This window comes from Mchenga conophoros, linkage group LG22 (assembly GCF_057382185.1).
Source record: "Mchenga conophoros isolate Kocher_MC1m ecotype Shallow Benthic linkage group LG22, M_conophoros_male_GT1.1, whole genome shotgun sequence".
NCBI classification, from domain to species: Eukaryota; Metazoa; Chordata; class Actinopteri; order Cichliformes; family Cichlidae; genus Mchenga; species Mchenga conophoros.
Window position 1 is genome coordinate 37497093 of NC_140546.1, and position 24350 is coordinate 37521442.

General features: G+C 44.3%; 1 protein-coding gene across 1 annotated transcript in view; it reads left to right on the forward strand.

Moving 5' to 3' along the window:
• The window catches only part of foxo6b (forkhead box O6 b), a 37035-nt gene extending 13322 nt beyond the window's left edge, over nucleotides 1–23713 (forward strand). Inside the window, exon 2 of the mRNA XM_085262483.1 lies at nucleotides 21140–23713. Within this exon, the coding sequence (XP_085118609.1) occupies nucleotides 21140–22843 (1704 nt within the window). The 3' untranslated portion in view covers nucleotides 22844–23713. The remainder of the gene's footprint in view (nucleotides 1–21139) is intronic.
• Nucleotides 23714–24350: the final 637 nt, after the last annotated feature.

The window sequence follows — 24350 nt, forward strand, 5'->3', positions numbered from 1 at the left end:
CTTTTTTATTTATTCTAGCTATCCGGTCTTTAAGTGATGACATATGAATCCTGCTTCTGGGTCCAAACTGCTCTGTGCTTATTAAGGCTGTTCTGTTTTTAACATGCTTTGTATCATGCTCTATTTATTCTGAACAAGCCCCTAAAAACAGTCAGTGGTCACTGTCGACCTCTCTCGGTTTTTATTACCACTGTTCATTTTAAAGCTCGGTTTTTAAACCCTTCCGATGTAACTGCAGCCAATGCAGCAGTATATGAATGACTAACCTCGTATTGTGGATGGATTATCTCAGTTGTTCTCCTGACTGAAGTTTGGTCCTTTTACAGCATCCTACCATGCGATTACATTTGTTCCTGACCACCGAGAACACTCACGTTAACTTTTATCGAGTGGCAAAAAAGTTAGCTTGTTTATATTATGCTAACATAGCTGTGTCGCTAGCTACCACGTAGCACATCATTATATACCAGCTAGCCCAACTTCAGTAACCCTACAAACGTCACTGCTGTTTAGTTTTCTGTCTTCATTTATGTTGGAAGTGATAGCAGAGCTGTACGTTTGAATTGTTTCAGAAATCTCTCAGTCAGAACATGCTATATAATGTTTAGGTGCAAGCTAGCGAGCTAACTTCCTGCTAACTTCTAACTGCTCTACTTTCGAGTAGAAGGGGGTCACCACAAGATGTAACGCTAAAGTTTGAGTTATGGGTCCAGCCAGCAAACAATAAAAGGACAAAATGCAAAACTGGTGATATGTAGGATAGCAGGGGATTAAACAAGGTTTTCCTTTGCACTTAACAGCAGAGGATAAATAATTACAGGTTAGATAAGATGATGAGAAATACAAACATTTAGACTTGCGCTGTCAGAGTTAGCAACAGGGTGTCACCAGGATGCTAGGTGTGGGTTAACACATCCCCGAGGCGATAGTGTGTTTGTTAGCACCCTTCTTTTTTTTCCCTTTTTGATTAAGGATGTATCATAACTGATTCTCATTTTACATTGATGAGATCACACCAGCAGCTTTCATTTCCCATCTCTTTAGGATGCTGTTAATGGATAGCTAATGAGTCTGCTGAAATATGTCTGCACTAAACATCATACGTGTTTTTTCCAGGTGTCTTTAAAGCAGTCACTTTGTGGCAGGTTGTTTTATAGCATCACAGACGACTTTGTGCCGTGTTGTTAATTGGCTGTGGTGTTGAATAAGGTTACATTAAAATGAGAGCATGATGATAATACATTTACTATACTGCTAAAAAAGCATTACTTGCTTATTACATAGAATTAAATCTGTTTCAGGGAAGTTAAGGCTTCACACAACACAATGGGTTGGATTATTGAGATTATTGGGTCAAATTTTACAAAATGCTCACAATAGCTTGTAAGAAAACGTATCGTTATGGATTGATTAGCATAGTCTTAAATGCTGTCAATTTGCAGCTTCGCCCCGGAGATATTGACAGATGTGATGTCAGTTTAAGCTTTGAGTACTGGAGCTGATAGGCGGGCAGTTAGGGGATGGTGGTGTACTGATGCGGTTGCGTGACTGAGCAGTGCTCAGGTCTGTTTGTGTAATTCTTGCACGATGGATATTGAAGACGTAACACTGAGGCCTTCCCTCCCTGCGCTCTCTCGTCTCCATTTTCCTTTTCCTTCACTTTCCCCTCTCTGTCTCTGCTAATGATCTGCTCCGCCTGTCGCTGCCTAGCTGACTGATGCCTACTGACAGCCCCACTCATGTGGAAATCTGCTCGTCTTGCTCCCCTTCTCTCTCACACACACACACACACACACACACACACACACACACACACACACACACACACACACACACACACACAAAACGAGAAATGAACTCCTGCACATCACAATGCTACATATGCACATATGCACGCCAACATGAAGAAGTGCTCACGGTGAGATCGATGGATCTACATTAACTAATCAAGCCCATTTGTTCAGTTACATGCCAGCAGATATACATGTAGAGCAGATGACAACACACAGACCATAGAGCATGTGTATGTTATCCACACACATACAGAATGCTCATTGTGCAGCTGACTTGCCATCCACGCATTTTCAAATGATCTTATCCTCTTATTGGACATCACAGTGGATCATCTGCCTACACCCTATCCCAGCATCGTGTCCCGTCACACCAACCCTCTGCATGTATTCCTTCACCACATCCTCTGAGGTCTTCCTCTGTTCCTCCTGCCTGCCAGTCTCATATTCAACATGCTTTGTCCATTGTGTCCTTTGTCCCTCCTCTGGAAATGTCCAGATCATCTCGATCTTGCAGACAGAGGTTAGCAGCGTAAAACAGGTTCAGCTCAGGTTCAGCTTTCCAAAAAGCCCAACCTGAGCTTTTCTTTTGATTTCATCACAGTAGATGTCTTTCTGAAAGTGCTGTGGTTGACCTTAAAGGATATGATTCACCCATTGTTGTCTTCTTCACTGCCTTGTGCCAACACAGAGCAGAGCAGCTACCTGAACTCTACTCCCACAGAGGTCCTATGTGTTATTGTAGGGTCTACCTTACAGTATAAAGCAGTTTGAGGTGGCTGTTGTTGTGATTTGGCTCTGTATGAATAACAGATCTCATTATCATCTTGTAAACTCTTCTTCTATCACACATTACCCCAATATTCCCCAACCACTCTCCATCACCTCTCTTTGCACTTTCCATTGTTTTGCATGGTGACCCTACAGATTTTAACTCATGTACCTTCACTCTCTCTTCTCAGTCCAGTTAAATTCAGTTTTAATAATAATAATAATAATAATAATATTTTATAATAGTATTATTAAATAATATTATTTATTAATAATATTATTTAATAATACTTTATTATTATTGGGGGCTAAATAAATAGTTTTATTTCCCCAAATCATTTTCCTCAAGGTGCTGCAGTAATTCAATAATACTTTTCGTGTCACGTTCACCTTTCCACCCGACCTCACTGACGATCTTCCCTTCTTGGATGCTTCATGGAGATACGTCATCTGTCTACCTTTCCATCACCGTAGCCAACCAGGAGCAGCTCAGAGCTGATCCTTGATGTAATGGCACCCCCGCCTTCAACTGATCTGTCACTCCTACCGTGCACCTCACCGCTGTCAGTTCAATTCAATGAAACTTTTATATTAAATATTTTTGATTTTAATTTCTTTTTATTAATTACATTGTATTTTAAAGCTCCAAATCACAACAACAGTCACTTCAAGGGACTTTATATTGTATGGCAAAGTCCCCACAATAATACAGAGAAACCCCAACAATGAGCTGAGGCCCTGTGAACAAGCATTTGTCAACTGTGGGGAGAAAGAACTCCCTTTGAACAGGAAGGAACCGCCAGCAGAGTCAGGCTCAGCGAGGGGCGGCCATCTGCCACGACCAGTTAACTCTTGACTATCACACTTTTTCTTTTAACTTCTTCCTTTGAGTACTTCCTTGTATTTCATTATTCCACGCCCAGGTCTCCCTGTCTGCTTTCTTTCCCTCTGGACGATACACCAAAAACTTCTTGGCAGTTTCTGCAGGTGTCCTTTCCCAGTCATCTAGTAACTCTTCCCTGCCACCTACAGCCTGTTTCCCCCTTTTCCTCCTCCTGACGTCTAAAAGTCAGACGACTATCTGACAGCTAGATGTACCACGCCTAGCTGCATTCCCTGTCCCCACCTTTCAGTCTCCTCTTCCAGATCAGACCTTCTGCCAAAGATGTAGTGAAACTATGTGCAACTTCCTCCACTCTTATATGTTATATGTTATAAGCCTTCCTTCCTTCTCTCTTATCGCCTCGTCACTCTCCTCTTCCATTGTCTTTGGCCAGCAGTAGCACAGTTTCCACTGGTAAAGGCGGCTGTTGTTAACCCTGACTGATTCTTTATCCTCCGCATGTTTGGCTTGGCCAGAATGTTATGTCAGACAGCCTCTGTGATGCAGTCCTTCCCATTTACCCAGTCTTGGACTGGCACTGGTAGTACAGTGGGTTCTCGCCTCCCTTTGGCTGTTTTCATGTAGTTTTGATGTTTTTTATTTTGTATTTTGATGTGACTTGAATTCTACTGAAGCCATCTGCACGACCGACTGACTGAATTATACTGAATAGAAAGCAGCACATTTCAGTGGAATTCCCACACTTTTATCTCACCTGGGGACAAAAGATTATAAAATAATATAAATAATGTGATATAAGTAGAGATGGGAATACTTCTGTTACGTTAGAAACATGGTGAAGGTTTGACATGATTAGCCTTTCAGCAGCTGCGTTAGTCGTGGTTCAAGAGTTCATGTTTAGCACGAGAGGAGCTGAAATAGTTCATGGATCAGAAAATGACTCTAGCTTCTCAGATATGGAGGAGCAACCCCAGAGCCACATACGAGCTGCTCACCCCAGTCCTGCTCTCAGCGGCAGCTTCTTGTTGACCAAAACTACAGCAAGTCCTGTACAAGCTCAGTCAGTAGGCCCAACACAAAGAGACAGACAACAACACACAGTCACAGCCTGTGCACTGATTCAGCACAAACATGCAAACCTGATACAGAAAGGCTCCGGCTGAACAGCAGCTTTAAAACCTTCTGTTCAGACAGCGATATGAAGAAGCTGGTTAATACTCACAGTAAATGTGTAACTTTTCATTTTGTCAATTTTAATAATCGATTATAATTAATTTATCAATTAAATAAAAATCAGCTTTTTCCGACTTAATACTTAAAAAACAGGAGAGGTGAAGACGTCACAGTGAGTGCTGATGGTGAAGTTTTCAGGATGTCGTATTATGGGAGCATTTATTTCAGTCATGCACTGTCATGTGTGGATAATCAAACGTAACACACTATGTTTAAATGTTTAATGTGTGAATCATCGTTCTGGTTATCCTAGCACATAAACACTACTGCTAATAATAAAATGTAGAACGGTTCTGTCAGGCTGACAAAAAGCAGCTGAAATGGATTTATTGGATTTATTTGACACACGTGAACACATGTTCATGTACAAAAACATGTAACACACAGCTCCTCGTTGTGTTTGAAGCCTGATCTGTTTATAGTCTGTTGTAGTTATAGTTGTTTACATTGACCAACAGTTGAACCAGTCTTTATGCTACCTAATGTTGAATATGGAGAGCTCAGCTGTTATCAGTCTGACAGACAAAGGGATTCAAATCTAAGGTGAATGACACTGAATTTACTGATAATGTAAAGTAATCTTAGCACTAATTTAACCTTCAGATTTTTTTAAATGTCTGCTTTTACTCAAGAATCCTCTTCAAACTGTCCCACGTGAGTCTTACATTCTCAAACCAGCCTCAGGTTTGAAACCTTCGTTATGACTTAAAAGCCTGTTGCCTGGTGGATCCCAGCATTACATATATTATTATTCACATATTAACTAACCTGCGACGAGGCAAAAACACTTCAGTGGTGCTCACAAATAAATTGTTGCCACTTCACAGATTTTGCAACACCTCCAAAGTGAAGCTTGGTGAAGTAGCCTAGTTTCTCAGTAAGATAATAACTGAATATCTTTGTGTTCTTTCATCAGTGTGTGCTCCAGCACTGACTCCGTATTCTCCTGCTGCTCTTACTCCTAATTTCTAATTGGCTCTTACTAATAATAAACAGTCATGCATATGGAAATCTGTTCAGAATAGCTCATTTGAATCAATTCAGTATAATTCACTCCCACAGACTCCCACTGTGGCATCGATCAGCTCTGCAGCCAGTCCAGTGTATACATCACTGACTGGTTCATATTTGATTTTTAATAATCTAAGCATGCTTGGCTCTCTACAGCAGCGCCCTGCCGAGCGAGTTTCAGTAAGGTGAGGAATGAGGTCAGTGAGCAAACCTGCGATGCCGTGTAACACCCGTGGGCTCCCCCTGGACCCGGCATGCACACGGCCCACAGTCCCCCAGCTGATGGCTCAGCCTTGCCATCGTGCTCAGCCAGGGCGGGGGGTGGGGTTACACAAGGCTCCGCTAGGCCTGCCAGCTCTGGCACAGATTAGAGAGGGAGACTCGGCCGGGTATTTCACCGCTTTACTGAATATCTGTGCGAGAAAGGAACATGAGGCAGTTTCTCAGGTAGAGCAGAGACTTCAGTGACCTTTCACCATGTTGTGTTTTAGCAGAATCAGCCTCCTTCTTTTATAACACATTTTAAAGTGTATAATTCTGTAGCTAATGGCATTTAATAATACTAAAAACATATAAATCAGCAATAAGCCCTGAATACAGTTTTTAGTCTGGGAAAGATTTCTTTTCACTTTTAATAAGCCGAAATATGAATCCACCAAAGTGACAGCGACGGACTTTACTTCAGTGAAAGATAAATCAAGTAGAATCCACGTCGACACCACCCACAGTTTTACAAGGTGCTCCCCCCAAATATTGTAGGGGTGTAGAGCGGGGTCAGGTTGGAGCACATCCACCAAAGCTTCAAGCGCAGCAGAAGGATTTATTGTTATAATCATGATGTGCATTCTTGACGTATAGAAAATACAATACAAAAGATTTAAAATGTCATGTCACCTTTGACCTCTGACCTCTCCCTTCAGGTCAAACAGGTGGGGCTGTGTTGAGCATAGCTGATTAATTTTATATGACTTTTGTTTTGTACATCACAGGAACAGGTTACGTAACTTTAAATAAATGTACCAGTTTGAACACGTGTACGGGGTCACAGTATTATTCTGTTGGAAAACAGCATAAACTTAGTAAACACTTAATTTCACTTAACATCAAAACGAATGTTACTCCTGCACTATAACATGTAAATAAACACTCAGAATTATGCTGTTAAAACCTGTTTAACCAAAGCCTGCACGCTGGTTTTACTGCTCTACAAAAGAGTTTTAAAGTAAGAAAAATTTACCCAACATGAATATGTACAAAACACAGAACTGTTACAGTAACTAATGCCCAGAGAAGGCTTTTTAGTTTCTACTGATTTATAACAGATTAATAATCTAAGGAGCTTGGAAAGACCGACTGAGAACCTTCACAGACATAACAGATGAATAACTTTTGGCTAAAATCATTTCTTTGTGTTACACCCAAAATGTTGCATTTTTATTAAACAGATCACACACAAACACACAAACACTACGGTTGGAAAAAAATCCAGTTCAACTCTTGAACCTATTTTCTTTTGTCCTTCAGACGCACATCCAACTCCAGCCATGAATAAAAGGAAGCCTGGCTACAAACACCCCAGTCTGGTTTTGTTTGAATTAGCAGGATGGTTTGAAACTTTGTTAGCTGTGGTGGGAGCGCTGAGAACAGCGAAGCCAAATATCAGAGAAAACACTTGGATGTGCAGCAGGAAAAACTTCAAGCCTCTAATGAAGTTTCTCGTCTGCACTTTGAAAGACTGAAAGCTCCGCTTTACTCCACCCCTCAGTTACCAACTTGACCCCCCTCCTCCCTTCACTCACACACACACACATGTGCACATACTCAAAGACACACAAAAAACACACATTGCAGCATCCCCATTAGCAATTCATGAGCGGCGTCTCATTAGACTTTAAGTTTTACCATAGGCCTCTGAAGTATATGGCTGGAGCAGTTATTAATATTTCATAGTCTCCCATGGAGGAACTAAAAACAAAGTCGACCCGCTTCCGCTACAAAGTGACTCGCGCGCCTCGTTTCTTCCTTTCTTTCCACTTCTCTTTCACCCCCTCTTTCCCCTGTTTGTTAGACCGTCTCTCTCTTCCCCTCTGCTTGCCGTTCGCTCCTCCGCCGTCGCTTTCTACCTTGCTCGCTTCCGATCCTTCTCTGCCACACAGACCTTAACTCAAACTGACTTAATTGGGCTGTCTTTGTTCTGGGAAATGTGGGCATACCTTCCCCTTCTCCCCAGCAGAGAGAGAAAAGAGAAGTCGAAAGTGAAGAGGAGGTGGAGAACGACAGACGAAGGGAGGGGAAACGATGTAGGATAAACCTGGGTCGCTCTACAAATAACCCATGTGCCCTGCTCGGGGTGAGGGGGACTCGGGGGTCGGGAGGTGGGGTGGGTAGGGGTGTGACAGAGGTGTGTGTGTGTGTGTGTGTGTGTGTGTGTGTGTGTGTGTGTGTGTGTAGACAAAGATGGGGAGGGGAGTCTCAACGGTTCACGGGTTGTCTGTCAGACTGGCAGACAGGAGTTCTGCCCCCGAAACTAACCCATGCATGAATAAGTCAATAAAACTGTGTGTGTGTGTGTGTGTGTGTGTGTGTGTGTGTGTGTGTGTGTGTGTGTGTGTGTGGGTATTGGTGAGAGTCAGTAAAGACAGGGAAGAGAAGAGAATCAGATGAGGGTGATGAGGCTTCTGGTTTCCCAGCATCTGTGACAAAGAGACAGACGCCGCACTGCCAATGAGAAACAGGCTGAGAGAGGCTCGCACACTCAGAGAGGAGCACGTCGCTGGGACAGTTGCAGCTTGTCTGTATGTTGTGTGGAAGTTTGTGTGAATATGTTGCACATGTGTAAGGATTCTGCAGCGCTCTCAAACTGAGATCAGAAATCAACCACTTACATGTTTTAATGCTTCTTTTTCCAAGACAAAATAAATCAAATGAGTTGATTTTGCTCATAAAAATCAGTCAAAAGTACATTTATTTGTATTTATTTGCATTTGTATTTCCAAATGCGATTGTTGAACAAACCTCTTGCTAAGGTTTGCTCACAGTTAGTGTTCAGTCTCTGCAGGTACAGCTATTTCTTTAGAAGCTGACTTTGTCCCCTTACTTTTTGTCAGATTACACATATATAGCTATAATTTGTTACATTTAAAAATGTAAACATGTCTCTTGGGCATTTTTGTTGTTGCAGGTAGTTTCATGCAGTCCATCCTGGTAGGTTTGGTGTAATCTTGATCACAAACAAACACAGAAACGTCTCTTCCCTGATCTAAACCAAACGAACATGCAGGACTGGTAGCAGCACTCCAGCGTGCAGAGCGTGTAAGGCTTTGGGTGTTAATACATGGTGGCTCCTGCAGTTCTCGTTCCCCTGGCACGCATGTATTCCTCAAAGTGACAAAGCAGTCCTGCGCAATGAAAAGAATGATTTAATAAGAAAAAGAACAGAGATGTGCTGGCGGGAGAGGGAGGAGGGGGAAACAGAGGATGGAAACAATTCACTGTCCTTGAAAACCAATAAGGCTAATTTGAATTTGAGACTGAGGACTTCTTCTCTCGTCTTTGACCTCGTACAACCTCCTCGTCGCCCTTTTCCTGCACTCCCCAATCAGTTTAATCTCTCTCTGCTCATCCCTCACACATGCTCTCCCTCTCCCTTTCTCCATCCGTCGTTCGTTACAGCACACTCTCACTAAAGCAGATTTTTCCATGATGGATGGGCTCTGTGGAAAAGCTCTGTCAGATCTTCACGCCGGGAGGCGGGCAGTTCACCTGGGGACACGTGTGACATTAAGAGGTGGAAGCTGAAGGAGGGGCTGCAAAGTGTCAGTTTGTCGTCGTTCTCAATGCTTAGAGCGAGGTGTGTTTTAGCCACGCAGCGACCTGTTAGCCATGGGAACACTGCTGCATCCACATGCCCCCCCAGGCTCTCAACGGTCTCTTTGGTTCTCCAACATGTGTGCAGCCTCACAGGCATCTTTGCAAGCTCTCTCACATCGTCAACATAACCCCCTCCAGCCTTTCTCTTCACTCCATTCTGCCCTCACTTTTTCTTCCCCGTCTCTCTTTCTCTCTCTGTCTACGATGGTCAAGTCTCCTGGGTAGAAGACAGTTGGCAGGATGCGAGCTTGCTACCATGGAAACAGGAACCCTCCCTCTCCCTCAGGTCTCCTTAGCAACTAGTAGCTTGGCATTGTAGTAATGAGCCGTCCCAGCATGCCATGCTTGCGGAGCGCGAGATGCGTGTGCGTTTGTGTGTGTGCGTGTTGGTGTGGCTTTGTGTTTGCAAGGGTGAGATTCACGCAGTCAGAGTGCTGTGATGTCAACTGATAAAGCAGAATGACAACTTTTGTAAAGTCTGACGATACGTTCATCGTCTTTCCCCGCGTCTCTTCAGTTTCCTGCCACGAAGGAGAAATGGATAACCTGGTTATTCTTTCAGTCAACATGTCCCACATATTTTAGTGTGATTTTTCCCCCTTTAAGATTGAAATATTTCCACAGAGTGTGTCTGACAGGAGACGTGCTCACTGGAGAGTGTGACAGTGTGAACTGGGAAATGGTTATCTGGGAAAAAATGATCAAGTCTTATCTGGTGGGTTTGAATCTGAATTTAAAGGACTAATTGAATCAAATTCTACTGTCAGGTACTTATTATATATAGTTATGTTATTATTATTTATTATTATTAGATAGAATTATGGAGTTATTATAATTCATGCAAATTTACTCAGTAATCAGCATGTGCACGTCTACATGAGCATATTGGCTGTTTGCTGATGTGAAACTAAATCTAATAATACTGAACACATGCGCGACTAAAATCTTTTCATTGTTTCATTCTTCTGTTCTCACTAACTGTTCGCTTAGCTTTAAGCTACTGGAAGGTTTAAAAAACAACAAACAAACTGCATCTTTAGGTCAGCAGACAGGCATCATAGAAGCAACTAACCGCTAACTTATGGCGAAGGGGCGGGATTAAATATATGTAGCTGAATCAGAACGGGTGAAGCCAGATTGAAATGTTCTTTGCTAATTGAACCTTGTGTGTTGTTTACGTGATTGAAATAAATGAACAACCAAACAACAAGCACGTTGTGCGTCACAGGACGCTGTATAAATGTAACTATGGGCCATAATGAGTGCATGAGTTTCCCTGTGGCTGGGCTGGAGGAGAGCGTCAGAAGAACTCCACTGCTGTGTCCTGTCATTGATCCATCCTGTATCAAAGCATGCACATCGGCCTGTTTACTGGTGATGCCGTGCAGCACTGCTGGGACTGAGATGAGTGTGTGATTTCAGGTGATTTGGTCCCGTAGATGAAAACTTTTAGAGCAGGTTTGGTGTCATCGCTCTTACAAAGCTGTTATTTACTGTCTAATGCTCATTTATTTGTTGATCAGGTACACGTAACAGTTTTTCTTTGCTATTTTCTCTCTCTCCTTGCCTGCTGATGTGGACAGGCCTCTGATCCACAGAAAGCCCAGACTGCACATAAAGGATGGTTATAGATATAACGCCCGGGGCTTACGGGGTGAAGTTCATCTTAATGCCTCTGTGAGGGTTTAGTGCACCTACAGGACAGTCAGCAGAGTTTCTTGCACCATCTCGTACCAGAGTACTACATTTATTTGTTAGACTTGTTGTTTTATATAAAGAGAGATCTTTATACGGCACAACTGCTTCTGGATGCACTAACACTGTTAGCAGGACTCGTACGTCATTGTCAGGTGTAATATAATAAAGCTAACATCAGCGCACATCTGACTGAATAGGAAGAAGTGCCACAAAATGGCAACTGGCCGTTATTGTGGTGATGTTGGTGAAGCAGTTAATGTTGTGTGATGCTTTATTCAAGCAGCAGTTTGGGAGCAAAGCTTGTTGGGCTCTGAATATTCAACGACACCTTCGTTTGTTCAAAGAAATAATGAATATTCGGTATAAAGCATGCAATACTCATGGTCACGATTAAGTGGCTTCTCAGCGGCACTTTGGATTGAATCAGACTAACCTGTGAGTGAACTATACGTCTCCAAAGCTCATCACCGCTTCCATACGAGTTTGTTATTCAAGGCTACAATATTGTGTTTTTCACACTCTGGATGAAAGGCGGTGAAAGCGTGTGGCGGGGTCCTCCATCTTTGTTTCTTCAAGTCGATCTTTTTTTCCCGTTAGCCTGAATCGGCTCTTCACTGTGGATCAGCACACGTGCTCAGTGCTGGGCGGAGGTGCTCTCCTGAGACCTGACTGCAGGTGTGATCAGTCCTGTTTATCAGCTCCTCCTTTGGCTCTCGTAGGTGTCACGATGTTACACCTGGTGCGTGAAACTCTCAGGGGGGAGGAGTCAGCTGTGGAGGTGATGTGGTTTTGTTACTATCATGTGGGGCATTTTCATTGTTTGTATCATTTTTTCCTCATTTTTGTCACAAGCAAAACTCCATGAAATCTGTAATGATAATGTAACTGTAGGATAATGAAACCAGAAAAGGATTCAATCATAAGTGTTTGAAGCTTTGCAAGTGATTCCCCCAAAATACAAACATTTAAAAATGTATACGCTGCAGAGGTGAGATACACTGTAAATAGATTGTAATATAAAAGTATTTTACAGTTTTGTTCTGTTCTTCTAGAACATCATTAAATTCACATCAATAGACTGATTTCACATTTCAAACGTAAATTTACGTAAAATCACTGTAAATGTAATAATTCTTGTTCTTTACATGTATCTGTCTGCACATATGCATATTTACATTGTTAAAATAATTCAGAAATGTGTCATGATTTCACAAATATCTGTCCGTTATTTGAAAGATTGAACTGTTAAATTCAAATGTAATGCTATGGAAAAATATATAAAATGATTCGTATAAACTTTTTTTTACATCACATAATAATTACTATTATTGTTGTTTAGGGCGATTGTGGCTCAAGAGTTGGGCGTTCGCCTTGTAATCAGAAGGTTGCCGGTTCGAGCCCCGGCTCGGACAGTCTCGGTCGTTGTGTCCTTGGGCGAGACGCTTCACCTACTAGTGATGGCCAGAGGGGAATTATAAAGCGCTATATGAATGCAATCCATTATTAGTTAAATTAACTGTATGTTTCTGTACATTTAAGTATTATTATTCATATTGCTGCATTCATTGACCTTGATTATAGGTAATTTCATTGTTTAATCACATTAAAATGTTCCTAATTTAATGTTTAAAGGCACTTGAAAAAGGCAAAAGCCCATGTAAAAGTAGGGCAACAAACTGTATTGTCATTACTGAAAATAACCGTATTTTCATGAGAAAGTTATTTTCTGGTATTATTTTGGCGCCCCAGCTGCTGGAATATTACTGTTTTTTTAGGATCTTTTCTTTTACGGTGTGGCTTTCCTTATATGATATCTAAACTATCAAAATAAGAGCATTTTAGAGCAGAAAGATGACTCCTACAGTGCTTTATTTAAATGTAAGTAGCAGAACACGCTGGTTTTGCTCTCTGTGATGTAAGGACAACAGGAAGGAAGCGCCATTATGGCTGCATCAGTCTTTACAGAGCTGGCTCTGGCCCATGAACTGGGCATCTCTGGCACGCAGGGAGGATTTTCTGATCCCCTGCCCCGCTTTCAGATGCTCGTTAATCTGCCCGCTCTATTTTTATCTGCCCTCTCCTCTCGCCCCCGGGCTCTCCGCCTTCACTTGGCTCCTTATGTCCTTCTGCAGAGGGAGAGCCTCAGCAGGCCGGCAGCTCCAATTAGAGGCCTCTTCGCTGGGAATTGGGCTTGCTGTCCGCCCCCAGTCCCTCAGGCTCTTTTCTTGTCTACCTTTTCTCAGGTTAGTCCCTTCTCTCCCAGTGTACCCCACCCCCTACCAGACCCCTCTAGAGCTTGTGGAGCTCCACAGGGAGTGAGGGGGAGTGAAAGGCCTTCTGTCGCCTGAGGACTGGCTCTAGTCCCTCGGCTGCACTTTCAGAAGAAGCTAACTGGTGCACCTTTCAGAAGGCTGTCTCAGCACAACTGCAGGAGACACTAACTCTGATCCAATTGTCACAGCCACAACAGGAACATCTGAAACTGCTGCTAGCAGTGTAAACACTGTAATGCATCCTGAGCACAGAGATTCTTGTTTGATGGGCTGCTCACATCATGACCCAAAGAACATGCCAGATGAGACAGACGTGTATAAATGAAGCCAAAGCTTGCTTTGTTTCCAGCTCCTGCATTAAAACCTTTCTTAACTGTTGTTTGCACCAAAAGTGTCGTCTACGTTCAACGAGGTGGTTGTTTCACACACACTTCAATGATCTCCTATGCGATGCCATGTTTCTCACGCACTAATCTGCATTCTAGCTCCCTGCTCTGTGCTGCTTGTACACAACCACGCATTGTCTTAAACGTTAAAGTTACACTGGTTTCTCTGACCTAATATTTTCCTGCAGTCAAGAAAAGAGAGAGATGAATGGCATCTTTTTTCCCAGCTTAGCTCCCACCCAAACTCAGCTTGCTCACACCTTCTCCAACCCCATTAATCCCTCAGCCTCCCACTTCTTTATTTCCCTTCAAAGAGACAAGCACAGCCCGTGACATCAGTCACAGGAAGTGAATCTTTAGCGTTGACTAATTTCCATCGATTGCCTCCAGACAGGCTTAGCACACAAGACCCATTCCTACACAGAGCCTGGCTGCTCTCATTTAAGTCTCCCCGCCTGCAGAAAACGCTTCACAATGAACGCAGTCTGTGCTTTTATCTTTTTCCCCACTCCTGCTTATTATCAAATAAATGCGCGGCATAGAGAGATACCCATTGACAGGACCGTGCATAATGACTCCTGGCTGTGTGAAATGGATTAATAAATAATGGTTGAGCAAACGGCTTTGCCTAGTCCTGCTACTTTTCAACACGGCGCGTAGAACAATCCACTGCTGGACCACATCTAATGGGACACTGCATGAAATGCAAAATGCAACAGTCTGCTTGAATGCGCTGTGGAATGCATTATAAATTAGAGGTGGGCTTCTTAAAATGTGTGGACTATCAAATCCACTGCATGACGTTCTGTTGAATCCTCTTCAAGATGCGTTCTGTCCTGCGAGGACGGCGAGGTAAAAGCAAAAACGTCCAGAAGCTGGACTCGTCCGTGTTCCCTCGTCTCGCCGCAGCTGAAGGTAAATCAGTTTCCTCTTTGCTGTCACGCGCATACCCACGGTTCACATCCTGCACATGGTCGAGCCTGCAAACAGCAAAGGCCTCCTTGTTTTTCCCCTGTCACCGACACATTGCTTCATTAACACTCTTGGCTTTGGGAATATTGACACTTTTCAAAGTGGCAGAGAGTAAAAGTGCTCGCACTGCCTACGCTGCACCAACGGGGCTTAAAAGAGACCAACCCGAGGCTGCCACTGTACCCGTGCGCCAGAGTAATAAGTCTGTCTGAGACACGGGGTGAAAAGGTCTCAATCTCCTTAACGCTAGATTAAGGAGCAGCTTGATCAAGGCGTCTTAAGTGCTTCATTATGGAATCAGGATCAATAGCCACTAAGAAGAATTGAGCTAGGAGCTTCGGTAGGTAGAGCTGATTGAATAGAGGCTAATGACTTCTCAGAAGCCTTTTATAGCAGAGGAATGGCTCATACTGTATGTGCTGCCTGTGGTACTTGTGTTAAATCACACACGGCTCACGTTTCAGTAGCAGGCAAATAACCAGCACAGACTTTTATTAGCAGGGAGACGCTAACGCGGGCTCTGGAGAAAAACATGTTTTCTACCAGGACAAATAGCACGGGGTCAATCCGGATGTGTTTGGAAGACCCGCGAAAACCTGTGCTTGTTTTTCTCGACTCCCAATAACCGTCTGACCAATTATGTCTATCAATGGTGCGCCCACCCTCAGTCGCCATGATCCGACCAATCCCCACCCTGTCTCTGTGGTTTCAGGGTGAAACCCAGCTGAGGAGTGCCCAGAATTAACCAGGATTAGCCCTGGATTGTTAGGGATTACTCAGGCTGGAGAGGGATTAAGTATGATTGCCAGTTTAGAGTGGGGTGGGGGCGCCTTGTGCAAGTCTGTGCCCACGCAAGGCGAGGCGAACGAGTTGTGAAACACCGTACATATGGTGGTGTTTACATGTGTGGCATCTAATGTTGTTGTTGATTCAATTTATAGCACCTTTACAAAACGCAGCAGCGCTTCACAGAGAGGACGACCGAACAAAAGGACGACACACGAGAGGAAAACGAGAAGAGGAAAAATAAAAAAATTACAGTAGATTGAAGATAATAATAACAATTGTAGCCAGATAATGAAATAACAGGCCCTGGGGAGCAGACATGTAAAAGGTTTCCCTCGCTCCAACTTATGAGCAAGACCGAGTGAGAAAAGAGACACAAATCGCCTGCGTGTCTTACAGATGGATTGCATCACTTTGCTTCTCATTTTGCTCTCTTCTGTTCTTCTGGTGTCTTTTCCTGACTTTGTCGGACCATATTAACACTTTTTTTATATGAAGTTTGATTTAAAACAATGAGAACAACATCAAAAATATATATATAAAATATAAAGGTGCAAAAGCAAAGTGGAGAGTCCACATCACCAGCTTTTCTACTTTACAAATCAGAACTGTAAATTAGGGCCAGCTTTGTCTCTGACGCCTGTTCATCATCAAAAACAATGCAGTTTAATGAAGGAGTCAGCATCCATTTGAATGACAGTAATGCTGAGAGGCCTCGTTTAATGTGCCACACTAGCAAACCACAAATGCTGGTGGGTTGGCTTTTAATAACAGATCTAAAGCACGGACAGAGTTAAAGTGCAAAGAGATGTTTAAATATGTGGAAACCGTGTTTGTTTTTTGTGTGCTGCTACTTTCTGTTCCACAGAGCTAACACACAAGGCTTTTCTCTATACGCACGTATAGCTTCATTGATAGAAATATTAGAAAGGCAACAAGAGGGAAAAGAGCAGAATGGGTTGAGTCATTTGCGTTGCTATGCAACACAAACTGGATAATTTGCAATACATGTAATTAGTGTTAGCTAGCTCACCCAGAATGAAAAAGGACAAGGGGGTTGAAATAATAATAATCAAGAAAATTAGCCATTGCTCTGTTATTGCTTTTCTGAAAGGGAGTTTGTCGGCATGCAGCTGAAGAGGACACATGCTTTCTGAGCTTTCAAAATGTAGGTGCATAGCAGACAAAACAGCAGCAGCATGACATGACCTACTGCAGTCTGAGAGCATCATCTGATCTATTGCACTAGACTTAAACAGACTGCAGGGATGACATCGTCTGCATGCTCACTGTGGAAGCCAAGCAGCAGTTCCAGTTTGATTTGTTCAGAATGGGATGCTCTGCTCAGCCTGTTTAAACAGATGTATAATGTCCTCTGTAGGTCAGCTTTTGATTTTGATGCTACTGTTGCATCATGGGAAACGCACTGTTAAAGCTTGGTTTGCACTGTGAAGCAAAGGTAGGCCATATCAGTTTCTTCTGCTTCAGTTGTGTCTGTTGTCGTTCCATCTTAAATACAACAGTCACAGAAATCGTAGGCGGGACTTTTCAAAACATTAATGGACAAAACAAGTCTGATCCAAAGTCACTGACTAACGTGTCTCTGATCTGTAGCACATGTTCCCCTCATGTTTTCATGCTGTATGTGAAGTTTGAACTAAGATTTTTTCCGATTCTATTTGAGCTCTTTTAATCTCACAGAGAGAAATATGAAGTACTTGTTTGGAACTGTAGCCCGATGTGTTTTTAACGGGGAAACAACAGGACATCTGTGTACGCACAGATTTGTGTGTCTATGGACCATTAGCTAACAACTGGACTGACTATTCCCTGACTCAGTGAAAGAAGTGCCAGGATCAGACTCACTCAGTATTTAGGCAGAACATACAGCTGTGCTACAGTGCAGTGCATTCCCTGTAGAGGAGCAGGGTGGATATGAGGACAGATTCAGTTATTGTTCTCTCTGCAGCAGTCCATCTCCGTCAGCATTAGCAGAAAGGCAGAGACATAGAGCAAAGGGAGCGGGCTCCTCCGCATCAGATCAGTCTTATTGGCAGCTTAATATAAACACAGCTATGGCCTACATAAGCCTAGGAATCTATTTTTACTTGTTTTTTATTCTAGCCAAAGGGTACACTTGAGGATTTCACTCCAGCTATAGAGATGTGATTACCATTATAACCTGCAGACTGTCCAAAGTCCCAGTGTAGTGTGGTCAAAGACATTTCTGACACTAAACACATTGGACAGCTAGTCCCACAGAGACAGAAGCCTTTGGTGTCAAGTAGTTTCAGTACTTCTTTTTGCTAAAGGAGAGGATTTAAAGTCTCTTGGACCCAAAATGCTTGTTGAGTTTGTCTCTATTATCGTAGGGTCTACCTTACAATATAAAGGGCTTTGAGGAGATTTGGTGCTGTATAGATAAAGTGAAATTAAATTGACACCATGCTAAAAACATATCTCAAATTGTTCTAATTTGTGGGATGAGACCACCCGTTTATGATGAGAGTTTCTGTTAAACTTTATAAAGATTAAAGGGAAATTCACCTTTACCTGCAAAATGCTGCTGAGAAAAGTCCTTCAGTTATTTAGCTCACACTGATTTAAACATAAATACCAATAAATGAATCAGTGCTGCACGTTTCAACAGCATGACAAACAGCAGACTCCAGAGTGGTCATACGGCTGAATTATCACTATTAGACCACTGCTGCACATTAGGGGAAATAATTTACAGGACAGCCTTAGTTTCAGCTCTGTGCAACTAATACAATGATGATTGAAAATAAAAAAAATGACTTTTGTTTCAAAAGATCAACATGATACTTTATTATCTATTATCCTGTGTGCAATTATTGATGAACTGAACATACACACTTCTTTATTTGAGGTTTCATTTGATGAATTACACAAAAAAGTCTCCTCAAGTCTAAACTTGAAAATGCAGGCAGCGTGGTGCAGTGCAAGAAGCTGAAGTAAGTTTACATAATTGTTAATTTCAGGATTTAACTCTTTGTGCTGTTATTGTTTCAGAAGGACTGACAGTCAGGAATCATAATATGTAAGCAGCCACATGAACGTACACATTATAAAAGCAGGGACGGGAACAGCAGCCTGCTGTTGTGGCATAATTGTTGCTCTTGTAGGTGTTCAGAAGCCCCTCCCCCACCGTGCGCGCGCGCACACACACACACACACACACACACACACACACACACACACACACACACACACACACTAATCACAGCTTGGTACAGGTAGTGAGGCTTTGGGACTACTGGTGATTGAGCCTCCCTGGTGGATTGGAGCAGGAATCTGACAGACTCAGATAAAAGGCTGTTTGGAGTTGCCTGCAGCATCAAACAGCATCAGCCTCCTCCCCCCACTTCTCCTCCTTACCATCACCTCCCCTCTCTTCACTACGCCTCTTTTGGTTTACTCTGTTGCCATGGCTACGCTCAGCCGGAGCCGTCATGTTGCGGAGGAACCTGTCAGGGTGCCGCTCTCAGATCACCTGATGCGGGTCGCCTCCACTGGTGGCCTCTTTCACATGGTGTCATCGTTCAATTTGGCTCTGATTAAGTCTGCTCTCCATAGCGAGCTGCGGCGCAGGAGTGCAGTCGCTCTATTTCTTTGGTAAATGTTGAGCTTGTGCAATTTTGTTGACCTGGTGTTTTGGAGAGAACACTTTGAAACAGCAGGAAAAAACCATAAATACAGCTCTCGTAGGAAATTTCCACATCTGTGAAGAGAGTCTAGTCAAGGCAGCGTGATGTGAGTGGAGGATAGGTAAACATTACCTGTTAGGAGTCACGCCGTGGGGATGGGTGGGCTCTTCTGCATGAATGAAAACAGTAGTAGGTGGGATACAAGACTGATCCCAAACTCACATAAACCTGAATTCTTCCTGTGAGAAACCCATTACCTGCCACTCTGGATGCTGTGCTTTTCATAATGTGCTGTCCAATTTGCAGCCAGTTAACTGTGTGTGTGTGTGTGTGTGTGTGTGTGTGTGTGTGTGTGTGTGTGTGTGTGTGTGTGTGTGTGTGTGTGTGTGTGTGAGGGGCTATACATATGCTGAATCTACAGGCAGCACTGAAATGTTTAGCCTTAGGTTTGTTTCTGGTTGATATTTGCTTTTACATGCGAATATATGCATGTATGAATAAATGAGTGAGTGAATGATAGAGGAGAGGTGGTAGCCGAAGTTTTGCGAGATGATGGGAGGATAGATAGAGAGAGAATAAGAGAGAGAGAGAAAATGAGCATTGTCAGGATCTAGAGAGGCTGGGACACAGATAGGGAGATGAATGGGGCTGAGAGCAGGAAAATTGGACAGGGGACGGGGAGTGAATGAAGATAGAGAATGGCTCGAGATATCAGGAGACAGAGATTGTGAGCTATGTGCAGGTAATAAACAAGGCAGAAATAGATAGATATCTCCTGAGAGGAAAAAGAAAAGTGTGTGATTGCGGGCATTGGGGTAGATGTTTGGAGGAATTGTTGCTCCCAAAAGACCAAAAAACCAAAGGGAAGAAAGAGAGGGCAGAATGGCGAGGAAAACTGGAAAGAGTGTGAATAATGACACAAGCCGGAAAGATTTGGATGAACATGCTGTACTTAGTCTTACTTGGCCAGCTGAGATGATGTGTATCCCTGCTAAGCTCTCCTTTAGGCAGGCTTAGATCTCATCAACTCACTCCAGGTTGGCACCAGTTTCAAATGCTGCTGCAGAGCTCTGGATTAACTATACAGCCGTCACTCAGACACTTAAACAGGGTCTGGAGAGGCTTATTGCATACTCCCCCCCCACCACCCCACAGCGCTCCTCACCCACCCACAGTCACTGCATCCGTCTCCATTTCAAGCGACTTGCAGAAGGACTTCATTATAAAGCTGTCTGCCGTGGTCACCTACAGTCGTGCTAATTGTGCCATGATTTTTAAAAGAGGTCAGATGAGCAGGTCCCTCCCGTCCTCCCACTTACTTCCACTGTAACTTATTCCAGGCCTCTGTAGTGTTTCTTTTTTTATTCTGGTGCTCTTCCACAGCTTCTCGTGCCAAATCCCCCGCCTCCCCCCTCTTCTTCTCTGGCTGGATCTTAGGCTTTCATATTTGGAGGCCCTGCAATCGATACGGGCTGTCTGTGATTGGGTTGCCTTGTGTGATTCATTTCTGTAACCTTGGTGATGGTTTGATGTAGAGGCTGCACCCATGTCCATATTATGACTCACTGAGCGCGTGTGGAGAGGAGAGGCAGGTCAAGGGAGATATTGATTGGCCCTTCACTTTCCCTGCCCTCTCTGCTCACCCCTCCATCTGCTTTTTCTTTATCCATCTTTTTTCTCACTTGCAGTGCTGCCTCGACAGTTTAACCATAATTCGAAATGACTTTGTTTTCTCAAGAAATGATTATTTAACCCTAAATGTTCCCTTGGGTGTTAACATTTATCAATTTTCTTCTCTCTCTCTCTTCCTTTCTCCTATTTTTCTTTCTTGTTGCAGAATTCTATCAGGCACAATCTGTCGCTGCACAGTCGCTTCATCCGGGTGCAAAATGAAGGGACGGGGAAGAGTTCCTGGTGGATGCTCAACCCAGAAGGCGGGAAGATGGGAAAGGGACCGAGGCGACGTGCATCTATAGACAATGGCACCCGCTACCTGAAGACGAAGGGTCGCATCAGCCGGAAGAGAGCAGGGGCCATGGGGCTCCAACGAGGACAAGGTCAGGGAGCTGGACCAGCGATGCAAGGCTCCCCAGAGCATGGCAGTCCAGCGGCGAAAGGAGGTGTGGGCATAGGTGGAGAGGAGTATGATACTTGGACAGACCTCCATTCCCGCACGTCATCTTCTGGCTCCACGTTGAGCGGCTGCCTATCTCCAATCCTAGCTGAGGCCGAGGCTGATGAACCAGAGGAGGGTGGGCTTTCCAATTCAGCTTCCCCAAGAATTTACCCAAGCCCCACTAGCACGCGTTCCCCAGCCTTGGGCACTGGAGGCCACTGTCCCACGGTGGAGTTGCCTCAGCTGACTGACCTGACTGGGGCTATCAGTCTAGATGAGAGTGGCTACCCCCAGCCACCACAAATTAAATGCAATGGTTATCCCTATGTGCCTGGACCCAAGGCAGAGGGCTCCTACTGTGCGCCAATGTACGGACAGCCTTCTATGGGCATGCTGCGCCACCACACTCCCATGGAGACCATCCAGGAGAACAAGCCAGTCAGCTTTCAGCGCCCAGTGAGGGGCTATTCAGAGAACAATGCCCTGCAGAGTTTGCTCACTGGAGGTCCTCGATATTGCAACAAAGACACAGTTCTGAGCCAAGGACGGGAACCACACACATTAATGACACAGGGAACCAATGGCATTCACAGCCAGCACAACCACAATCAGAATCGCAGCCACAATCAGAACCACAGCCAAGAGCATGCTCGCAATGCAAGTCTACACAATGACCATGACCAGAACACAACTCACCATCAGAACCACAATCAGGGTCACAAACACCAAGCCTGCCTCGACTACGCACACAGTCACAAGCCCCACCCGGCTCACGACTACGGTTCGAGTCATGATCACAATCACAGTAAAGTAAATCCTAGCCATGATCACAACCCTCACTCCACGCAGAGTCACCTGCACAACCACAATCCCCACAACCCTCATAACCCTATGCATAGCGGGCCTCACCATCAGGCTCTTTCCCCGAGAGTGAGCACTGACATCCTGCAGCCCTACAGTCTCAAGACCTCTAACCACTATGGACCCCGTCCCCACCTCCCAACATCCCCTTCTCTGCCCCCGAACCCTGCCGGCCTCATGGGTGTTCCCCAGGACCCCTGCCGCCTGGCATCCGCACCTCACCCTCGTCATCAGCCTTACCCTGGAGCTCACCATCAGGGTATCACTGACTCCTGGCATGGGTTCTACCCCAACAATCACCAGTCAGGGAATGCTGGTTTCCAACCTCAAAACTCCCAGAGTAGAATGGCTGCTGACCTGGAGATGGAGAATGTCCCTAATAGTCTAGACTGTGATGTGGACTCTATCCTGCTCAGTGATTTTATGAATACAGAAAACATGGACTTCAACTTTGACGGTTCTCTGTCCCAGGGAGTGGGGATGGGGATGGGGATGGGCATGAGTCTAGGGGCTTTTGCATGCCCCCCACCTTCACACAGCAACCAGAGCTGGGTGCCAGGGTGAACTTACGCCCATACATACAGACTCGTGACCAGAAAGCTCATTCCCTGGGCTGGGCTGCTGTTTGGCTGTAGCCTTGGACTGACTGACTGTGATTCTGTATCATCATTTTGTTTTCTGGGGACTCCCCACACTCCGATGTTGTGCTCTTTCTCTTACTTAAAAGCCTTCTGTCGCCATATCGAACCTGCCCCCAGTTAGCACAGTGCTAAAGCAACCCCCGCCCCCCCCGCCTTTCATTTTTTATATTTTTATTCTCTAATCCCAAGCTCATTCTGCCTGTCCCTAAGCTTCCAAGCACTTTATATCCATCTTTTCATACAACAGCAGTAACACAGAGCCCAGGCAAAGTCATGTTGTGTGTTGGCTTAACTTTAATGTATGCAATCCACTTTACAGTATTAAAGGAGGCGTTGTTCTTGACTTGAGAACATGATCAAACAGCTGCATAAATGTCTTCAGTGTGGAGGTGCTCTCAAATCGGGGGTTAAAAGTCAAGGGAAGGCTTTGAAGTTTAAAGAAAAAAGGTTTTTAGAAGAAGAGGGAATTTGCAGGTATAGAAGAGGGGAACTCCAGGGTGATTGCGACTCATCTTCTCCAGGTGGACAACGGTGTTTCGTTTCAGGCTCGGCACAGGAGGACAGGCGTCCATTAGGCAACGCTCAGCACTGAAATGCAACGTCCCTTCTTTAATCTCCAAAGTAATGCCAGAGTGATGCATCACTATTGCAAATCTAATGCGCCACTCTATAGTTTTTCAACCTCCCCCTTTCTCTTCAACTCTGGACACATTGGCTTAATGTGTTTTGGCAAAAGTGATGATTAAACTCACTCTGCACTAAATGGGCGAGGGATTGAAATGGGTGATTTTTGAGGGCGGGGGTGGGGTGGCATTGAGGGGGGATGATAGGAGAGAAGAAATGCAAATATTCCCTCTGTGTCTCTTCTTCTCCATTTAGTGGATTTATGTAGCTTTCCCCATAATGAAATAAGCAACGATCGCGGCCTGCTGTGCATCCTTAGGGGCTCTCTGATTGGCCTGTGCCTCATCGCCTCGGCGTGGCACCTTCACCGACTGACCCGAGAATACCTTAGTGAGCAAGTGTGGTCAGGCCAGCATGTTGATGGAGCTGCTGTCCTCAGACCCCAGGTAACCTTGTGTAATTCACTAACACCCAGGTTCAAGCCCACTATGTGCTTTTACTCCTGTGAATTGCTCACTGATGAACACCGTCAGCAGATTACTATTTGGTGCTATCTCTTCTTCCCAGGCTCCCTCCTATCGCGCCGCCCCATCCCGAGGTTACTCGGAGGGTAAACAAGAGTAATTAACCGCCAAACAAGATGGATGATTTATGCAAGTGTGTGTATTCGCTCATTGGCACAAAGTCATAATTCTCTGCACCTCCCACAAAGCACAAGCAGGGCGTATTTTGAGAGGTGGTACCCAGCGACGAGGTAGAGCGGCTGGCAAACGGTATGCTCGCTATGTCCTTCAAGAATCCTCTTT